We start from the raw sequence: 9,320 nt of genomic DNA on the forward strand, positions 1-9,320 counted from the left end.
ATATAGTTTATATATAGCTTGCATTTGAGCTTTTTTTATTCCTAAACTTGCGATAGATAATATTTATTCTAAAACTAAAAATTAACAAACGATGTTCTCATCTAACCTGTCTATGGCTTTTGTCTAACCCGGTAATTCTTTCTTAAATCAAAAAAACTCCACTTACTTTAAGGAACCGCTTTCTCTTCTGTCCATGTGGCCAAAAGCTACTGAAAGCAAAAAACGAAAAGCTTTCTCTGCTGTTAAACAACGACGTCCTCCGCATGCATACTTCCTCTGAAAGCCCTGAAAGCCGAGTGAAAGTATTGCATTTTATAGCGGGAAACCTTGATTAATATTGCATTACAAGCTTATAAAAATTCAGAGTAATTCCTAGGCCCAAATACAGGCGAAGAAGAAGGGGGGAAACATGCAAGTTTAAAACCACAGGGTTGAGGGAGGGGAGGGATGCCATTGTGATGATTTAAAATACCAATACTGGGGTTTTATTCTTTTGTGTTGCTTTTCTCGTTTCTTTCTTTTTTTTTCTCCTCTATTTGAATGTCTGCTTTAATATCAACTAAGAATATTACTTATTTTCTATAACTCCTCTATGGATCTTGAGTTTGTCATTAAGACCTGGCCTCGAAATTTATCTAATTGTTTTTTATTATCTTGAAAGCTCGAGAAATGGAAACTGTGTTTTAAAGCAAAGGTAAAAACATTATTTTCAAAATAATATAAAAACGAAAATATAAAGAAAAATAATAATTTTTTTAATATAGTTTATAGTAAAACAAACTTAATAGTAATAATGGCATAGTCAGATTTATTCTGTTTAAGCAAACATCTGCTATGTATTTTAATAAATGTATTATTATCAATAATATATTAATAATAATATCATTTCTTTTAGTGCAATTAACTTGATATTTGTGCATTTAAGCGCGTTATATATTAATCTACTAGAGGTGAAAAAATATGTGAAACGTGGGGGGGGGGCTGTTTAAATATATTCTTCAAACCAAAAAAGAAAGGAAAACAAATAAATAATTTATACCATTCTAAAACGTTTCACCTAAAACAGAGCTTTTGCTACAATATACAACAACTCTGTTGTAAATAAAAGTGTTATACATGTAATAGCAAACAACCCCTTGAGTTGGATGTCCAATTACAACCAGAGGAGGCAAGCTTTTTTTTTTTCTTTTTCTTTGATTTATTGGAAGATTGTTGGAACACACTCCCTGTTGGATTTTGGCTTACAGGATGGAGAGTACCAATGAAAGTAGGAGGACAACAGAGGAGAGTGGGGAAGTTATGAGTGAGGGAAGGAGACATTTTCCATGATGCACATGTCACTGCAGTTTTGTAAACATACCTGTGCACAAAGTAAATAGTACTTACACAACGTTTCCGTTACAGTTAACACGACAAACAACGAGGTGATCTTAATGTGAAAACAAGCATTAAACAGTGACTTACAACCACCCACAAAAAATAAAATCTATCAGTAGATAGTACTACTGTAAGCAGTGGTTTATTTTTTTTCTTAGATGCATAGAGGGTTTGCACTGCAAACTGAAACATAAAAGAAAAAAAACATGTCCTTTTTTTCTTTTTACTGTGATCACTCCTTGTTGAAGCTCACAAGCTTATCGTGCTCTGATCTGTGATTCCAATAGTGTCGCACCACCCTTAGAAATTAGTTTCAAAACACAGGAGCTCGTCTCTTGTAAGTGATAAAGTGTAGTCTGTATATACAAACCATTTCGACCTAAACCTAAAGGGTCTTTTGTGCAAATTTCAAATAAATATATCTGTAGATATGAAAGCCTGTAGAGGCTCATTTGCTTCCAGTGAATTAGGATTTCATGCAGGCCCAATCTATTTCACTTTTTAAATTTTCCTTAGACATTAAAAATTTGCAACAAAAATTGAATTTATAGCAGCTTCTAAAATTCAAATAAACGAACACATGAATAATTAACTGATTCATGAATTACTCTCGAGTCTACCAACAGTGACAAGAATCAAACCAAGACACAATTCAACAATAAATGAGGTAATTGGTAAAAATGGCTATATTTCAAATCATAGAAAATAACTCGCTATATTGTATCAAGCAAATTATGTCTTTCCACGCATTTTAAAAGGCATTGACGTCGCTAAACTTTTCCCTCGCAACAACTGAGCGAAATTTGTGTAGTCTGGTATTTGCATACTTCACATTCACCAATAACGTGAAAATAAACAAGATATATGAAGCCTCATAAAATGGATGTCTATAGCCCCTTGTGCACCAACGTGTAAAGTCGCTGGAGACAAAAGACTGAAAATGGTGTCTTATTAATGTCACTTGGTCCCCAAATTCAGTCAGCCCACTCTTGTTTTTTTATCTTTTATTTTTTCTTTGCCCATCAGTGAGCAGCTGAAAATTTCAACCTCTTCTGCTTCTGTCTTTGGTTACAAAACCACACTCGCACCACGTTTTTTTTCAAGTCCAACTTTTCAGCTATAGCCGCTATTTTCTCGGAGGACGGCCGAGGCTGTACTGCGAAGTAAGCCTCCAAAGACCTCTTTTCTGGCGCTGCTATTGAGGTCCTCTTGCGTTTCTTTTCCCCACCGTTGAAAATGTCAGGTTTGCTCATTTTCTCCCTCTGGGCCCCCTCGGCCTCCTCCAGCCAGGCCTGGAGGATGGGTTTGAGCGCAATCATGTTGTTGTGGGACAGAGTTAAGGACTCAAATCGACAAATTGTACTTTGGCTCAGAGAACCCACGCCGGGGATTTTGAGATTAGCCAGAGCGCTGCCTACGTCCGCCTGGGTCACCCCCAGTTTGATCCTCCTCTGCTTGAAGCGCTCCGCGAAAGCCTCCAGCTCCCTTGGGTCTGTGTCCGAGTCATTGATGGAGGGAAGTCCGGGGTTTGTGAGCCCTGGGCCGGCTTGACTTCCACCGTGATGGCCCGGCAAGAGCCCGTGGTGGGTGAGCGACGAGTTCATGCTCATTGCCTGGTGAGATAGATGACCCAAGCCGTGCATGTGGGAATGCGGGTGACCAGAGGAGGTGGAGATGAGCCCTCCGCCGCCTCCTCCACCTCCCCCGCCACCTCCTCCGCCTGTCCCGTCGTGCGCGCTGGACATCAGGGTGAGGGACGGCGAGCCAATGTGGTCCATGATGTCCGGAGGCTCCAGGTTCTGGTGGTGGTGATGATGGTGGTGATGGTGGTGGTGGGCCAAGGGAACGGTGGACGTCGACGAGCATGGCACAGTGCTCATCGTGTGGTAGGTGGCGTCCGGCTTGAACGGGTGCGTCTTGCCCTGGGACACGGCGATGTCCACGGCGGCCAGAGCCTCTGCGCGGGCCAGCAAGGTCTCATCCAGACTCGCGAAGATGTTGCTCTGTAGCTGAGAGGGTAAAGATGAAAGGGGAGAGGAGATGAGGGTGAGTGGGTGCGAAATGGGAAAAGGCACAGAGAAGGAAAAGAGGGAAAAGAAAGGTGCATAAATGCATCTGTCAGTCGGTACTTTCGGCGAAACATGACACAGCTGAGTATTCCTTCAGAGGCGGGAAGTCATAAAAATTAATACAAAGAAGGAAAAAAAGGCAAACGCCGGGGTTTTGCATGAGCATGCTTTCAAAAAGATCACAGGCTCTCCGAGTGATTGCTGTGGAATACATGAAAAAAACATTAAGAGCGCGTCTTGGCGGAAGGTGCCTTGGAGCGCTTCGTTATTACGCACAGAAAGCGCTCGTCGCTTGCGCGCAGCTGAAGCGGAGAAAGTGACAAAGGTAAAGTTTTTCTGGGATCGTTTACCTGTGGAGTTTGTAGGCAGGCTCTCCGTATAGCTTCCGAGCTGGAATGAAGAGTGGTGTACTTGTGTTCGGGTAAAGAGGGATGCATGGCGAAGTGCGGCTGTTTGCTGTTCATGGACATCATCTTGGCGAACGTCTTGAATTAAAGTGCACAGGATGGGGGGAAATTAAAAATAAAAAATAAAAAGAGGGGGGAAAGCGGCTATAAGAGCTGGAAAAAAGACATGGATCCTTTGCCTTTCGGGTAATGATGCAGTGCGGTGTCGCTCTGTAGTGCGCTGAGTGCGGATGCCTTGTGCCGGGAGATCACAGAGATGCCTGCAGTCTCTCAGACGCACGTATCTGTCTACTGTTTCCCCCCACTGCTGGGGATGAGAGAGGCTCTTACACCTGAGCGCCTCAGATCTCGTCAAGCCCATGCTCTGCTGCTCTCGCGAGACATAGCTGCCAGAACAGTAAACTGGCTGACAGATAAAAACTGCTCACAGGGCAGGCAAACCACATCTGGAGAGTAGCTGCTGATGTTTTAAGGCTTTTTCTCCATCCAAATAAAGGAGTGCATCGGTGGCAGCAGTGCTCAGGCCTCAATCACTAATTCACTAATGACTTAATGCAGCTAATTTTGGTGTGACCTATAACTGAAAAGAAAAGTCACTTATTTTACCCTCCAAAAAATTCAAGTCTTTATTTCTTTAATTTGAATCAAAAGAAAAAAATATCACAATTTTAGGTTTATTTTAAAACATTAAGTATAAAGATATTTATCATTTCGCATCCAGTATATTACTTCTTCACCCCTGATTAAGAGGAAATAGGGGGGAGGTGGTGGGGCACCACCTGATCATTAAGGCTCATCATTGCCAGATGAGTGCAAAACAAATTGATTTAATACATCACCAAACCTTGCACAGTCTTTATCTAAATTAATTAATCCCAATGAATTAACACTTCATTAATTCAAACCAAAATGGTTATCCAATTAAATTTTCATGCAGTGATTAAAGGTATGTGAAATATACACGGCAGTTAAATTTGCATAATAAATAAGGCGCTCTCTGCTACTGTGTGTGAAGTCTCTAATGTGTGTCCTACAAGGTTTTGTTGACATGAACAGGCTGCGCACTTCCCATTTTTTAATAGCTGCCTATTAATAATTGTGACGGCTTAACGTATTGCATATCATGTGCGGTAAAAATAGATAATGTGGGAAAGACATTGCAAAACATGGGGCCTCCACTGAAGCTCTAAATATTAATGAAAAGGAGACACTATGTGTTATAGGCAGCAGAAACATGAAAGAATACAAGAGCTTTTTTTTTTGCTTTGCACTTCTTTATTTCCTAACAATCATAGTTATTTAGCATTTCATTGTTTCAAGACAATCTTTTGCAAGTTATTAAACAATGGTCTAAATTGCAGACTGCTACTAATAGGTAAACGGAAAATTGAACAAAAAATAAATAAGCATTTCTATTCTCTTCTTTTGTACATAGATTTTAAAACTGAAAAGATGCCTTACATTAGAGAAGAGACCTACGAGCACATCTCAGAAGAAGTGCCTCAGTGTTCTAGTTTAGTTGAATTCATTTACCACTACAAGGCAAAAGGTAACAATAAATGACACTATTGGATCAAAGATATTTTAGTTTTCAATGCCATTACATGAGCTTAGACAGTTTGGTGGGACTGCTTGTGCTAAAGGGACTATGTGACTTCCTTTTTGTTGGTTGGCTACAGTTAAGTGCGTTTCTGTCCCTTGTTGTGTTCACAGGCTTACTACTAACGCAGCTAGAGGAGAATGAGGAATTCATATGGTCCTGATGTTGGTTAACTGGACTGAGGGAGCCAGAGGGAGCAGACTTAACCTCATCCAGAGGATCGAACAACAAGTCAAAAGACATTTCTTCTGTCTGAGAAGGCCCAGCGTGCTCTTCAGAGCTGGGAACGTGGGCGCCATCCTTCCCATCTGACACTGGAGCAGCAAAGGCTTCCTTTTCAGAGCTTGTTGGAGCCACACCAACAGTTGAATCGCTGTGTTTTCCGTCATCCGTAGACTGGTTCTTATTCTCCACATGAATCCCAGGTTTGCCTCCATCATTGGTTAAAGTATCTGGGCAGGTTTGTTGTTCTGGGACAAGCGTGTTATCCAGATCTACGCGAGGGGAGGATGTGAAGGAGAGCTGGGATCCCCTGCTGCTTGAACTCTCTCCATCATGCATCATGGAGTCGAGCTCGGAAATTTTGTCCAGGTAAGCAGCATCCATAGATGCCTCACTGGACATCTGTAAACTATCCGGCTCCTCCCTGATAAGAGTAGCAGATGTGTTTCCCTCTGCTAAAGTTTCTTTACTTGAACATGGATGGGACGGATCCTGTAGGCTTGATCTCTGCCAAGAGCCCCAGAAAACAGGTTTTGAGGATTCCATTTCATTTTGAAATAAGCCTTTAGGAAACTTTTCTAAGCTGTTGATTTTTTTCTCTAAGGCTGCGCTAGAGTTCCCTGGACTGGCATATTCTTCAAAATTGAGCCGTCTCAGATGAGAAACGGGCTTAAATGCCACCTTCTTCTCACGGATGCCAGGGCTTCTTAATGTCAGAGAGCGGAAAGCTGAGGAAGGGGTGGTGGGCAAGAAGTCAGAGGTGCTCCCTTCAGAGTCCTCCTCCTTCTGCTCTCCAGTCAGGCTCCTGTTGTGGTCTGATGACGGCATGAATACCAAACTGTGATTTCTTGAAAACGTTCGGGACTCCCCTTCCGGATTGCTGCAGATGGACCTCCTCTCGCCGTCGCTCAAGCTTCTCATCATCATCATGTTGAGCTTCTGTTGCTTTTGGAGAACTTCAGCTGCACCCTTGCTGTTCTCAAGTGCTTCCCATGTCCCAGGTTTTCTGTTCTCAGACTTCCGGAGTTGAGATTCTAGATCCTCGATGTACTGGTCACTGCGTTCAAGAGCTCGTTTCAGCTGATCTACCTCACGCTCATACTGCTGAATCCTAGCTTCCAGGGCTGCCACTGTGTATCGCCCAAACCTAAAGACAGATCAGGTTCTCATGAAATTAAATCAAATTAAATGAAATGTAGCATGCAGCACACTTTAATCTGGCTATGTTCTAACATTTTTGTACAACCAAAATTAACCTAGACAGAAGCTAAATACATATATCATGCACAATTATGTTGAAATTACTTTGAAATAAGAAAAAAAAATCATCCAACTTAATGCCTAAAGACCATTTTGAAACTGCCTTGACTGAACTACATTATTGTCATGGTGGCCATTTTTTCATTTTACATTTTTAAAGGCAAGAAAAAACTAAAAGTTACTTCTGAGGAGATCTGTTAGCCACTTCTGCTTTCAGTCTCATGTTCTCGTGCACCAGGTCAACATTTTGTGATCGCAAAGTCCCATTTGCCTAAAAAAAAAACAAACAAAAAAAACATTAAAAATAAAACTATTTACCGACATAAAAAAAAAAAAAAAAAAATCAATCCAATCAACCTTAACTGTACAAAAAAAACTGTTCTCTGTAGCAAGTTAATTGAATCTTTTAAAAGCACAGACTACAGTCCGGGTACCTCTCTCAGCTTGTCCATGCCCTGTTTTATCTCCTCATACATGTCTGTGGCAGCTTTGAGCTTGTTTTCCCATTCTTGCGCCACAAACGGAGAAACTCTGTCATCTGGCTGCACAGCATTAAGGTTGCAAGGGAGCAGAGCGGTCTTTAGTCGTTCCTCCAGACTTTGATTTTTTAATTTAAGCTCCTCGTTTTCTCTGACGAGTCCATCAATCTCTTCCTGTAAGAGAGAAATTGTATATCTGATTGATCAATAAACTATATGTACAACAACCATATCAAAGATTACTACAGTCTTTAAAGTGTATTATGTTACTTCATTCAGTGGAAATAAAACATGTACAAATCTATTATGGCATATTCCATAGAGTCAACTTAACAAAAATCTCAAATATGTGGGGAAAAAGTAGAAAAAGATAGAATAACCAGATTCCTTTCACTAATCCTTTGAGGGAGCAGCTTTTGATTCAATTCCAAGCTTCAGTTTTCCTCAGTAGCAATATGTCAGAGTGGCAAACTTAACTGCTTCTACATTCTAGCAGTTGTCAACATCTATCAGATAAAGAGGACTGCTCCTGTCAGCCAAAGGTGACCAATCAGATTTTGAATGACTAAATCATTGCAAAGTATTATTTTCCATCGGGTGAGGTATAGCCCAGTATCGAGAATTACAGGCTAACAAAGAACCCTAACGACTCCCCATTCCTAAGGGGCAGACTCATTCTTTTGGTTCAATTTGCATGTTCTCTAAGCCATTACATGTATTTGGGCTACTACACAAAGCTGCGATCTTAACGCTAATTATGACATTTTGAATTTAAAAAGCTTCCTGCATGGAAAGCGAAACATCTTGAAACTTGGAAATCAAGTCCAGTGGATTGTTTTTTTTTTACTTTTTTGGAACCGGGTTAAGTAATTTTTGTTTTGTTTAGATAACTGCTTCTCACCGTAAAGCTTAAATTAAATTCCTCCTCATTTATTCACCAAGATTTTGGGTAAATGTGATTTGCATCTGGAAATACTAAACATTTCTACTCAAACCGACTAACGCCCAATCTTCGTCTGATGAGATATAACTCCAGCGGCTCATCCTGCCACCATCAAAGCATATAGGACTAGGGCTGAAACAATTAATTTGATTAATCATGATTAATTGTCAACTAAGGAATCGATGAAATCGTTAAATAGAGTATAGAAACCATAAAACACGCCTTTAGCTGACAGAGCAACCAACGTAGAGCAGCAATTATATCAAAATTCCAAATACAATATATACAAATTTTGCATTTAAGATAAAAAAACAAAACTTTTTCGTCTGTCAATATGCTCTATCCAGAACTCCTGGTTTCATTTTGTAAAAAGTCTTCTTTAAGGAACCTTTTACTGTCCGATTAGTTATGGTTGTAATCGATAGATTAATCAATTTGCAAAATAATTCTTTGAGAAAATGATTAGGTTTTACAATCCAACTAGTCTTGCAGTCAGCTTTTGTTCGTTATATCAGTTTTGGATAGATGCCAAGTTTTAGGAATAACAGTTTGCACATAATTCATCAAACCGTTAGAAGCCATCTTCAACGTGCCATGCTGTCAAAAACACTTTTATGCTTCTTCAGAAACCCCTGTAATCAAATAGCAGGAAAAGTCTGAATGGAAGCTAAAGTTTATGCCAGGTCCATCAGAATCACTTTACACTGATTAAACAAAGCAGTTCATAGATCAACAAAATAAACCACCTTATCAATTCAAAAATCTTTTTCCTCCTTAATTATAAAATTAATTATTATATGACAACACATATTTTTTTTTTTTTAATCCAACTATTTAGGTAATTTCATAAATGTAATAAATTGTGTGATCATGGGATTTTTTTTTAACCTTTTCATTATTCCCACATAATCTTATAGTTTTAGAATATATTTTAAGATTTGATTGTGTTTTTAAAGCTTTAAA

The 9,320-nt window shown here is 39.8% G+C and overlaps 2 protein-coding genes and 1 long non-coding RNA gene across 4 annotated transcripts in view; all 3 read right to left on the bottom strand.

Annotated features, from left to right (window-relative positions):
- LOC107082539 overlaps positions 1 to 271 on the bottom strand; it is a 13,484-nt gene extending 13,213 nt beyond the window's left edge. For both annotated transcript variants that reach the window (XR_001481143.1, XR_001481142.1), the window contains exon 1: positions 167 to 271. This is a non-coding gene — a long non-coding RNA (uncharacterized LOC107082539). The remainder of the gene's footprint in view (positions 1 to 166) is intronic.
- A 926-nt stretch (positions 272 to 1,197) lies between these two features.
- pou4f1 (POU class 4 homeobox 1) lies at positions 1,198 to 4,270 on the bottom strand. The gene is made up of 2 exons (XM_015371279.1): positions 3,797 to 4,270; positions 1,198 to 3,386 (listed from the first exon to the last, which is right to left on the bottom strand). The coding sequence occupies exons 1-2, from the start codon at positions 3,917 to 3,919 to the stop codon at positions 2,400 to 2,402; spliced, it is 1,110 nt and encodes a 369-aa protein (XP_015226765.1). The 5' UTR covers positions 3,920 to 4,270; the 3' UTR covers positions 1,198 to 2,399.
- An 852-nt stretch (positions 4,271 to 5,122) lies between these two features.
- Positions 5,123 to 9,320, bottom strand: part of rnf219 (ring finger protein 219) — a 6,350-nt gene continuing 2,152 nt past the window's right edge. Inside the window, exons 4-6 of the mRNA XM_015371277.1 lie at positions 7,370 to 7,588; positions 7,118 to 7,206; positions 5,123 to 6,822 (exon numbers count right to left, since the gene is read on the bottom strand). Of these exons, the coding sequence (XP_015226763.1) occupies positions 5,454 to 6,822; positions 7,118 to 7,206; positions 7,370 to 7,588 (1,677 nt within the window). The 3' untranslated portion in view covers positions 5,123 to 5,453. The remainder of the gene's footprint in view (positions 6,823 to 7,117; positions 7,207 to 7,369; positions 7,589 to 9,320) is intronic.

This window comes from Cyprinodon variegatus, unplaced genomic scaffold, assembly GCF_000732505.1.
Source record: "Cyprinodon variegatus isolate N-32 unplaced genomic scaffold, C_variegatus-1.0 Scaffold55, whole genome shotgun sequence".
In the NCBI taxonomy this organism is placed as follows: Eukaryota; Metazoa; Chordata; class Actinopteri; order Cyprinodontiformes; family Cyprinodontidae; genus Cyprinodon; species Cyprinodon variegatus.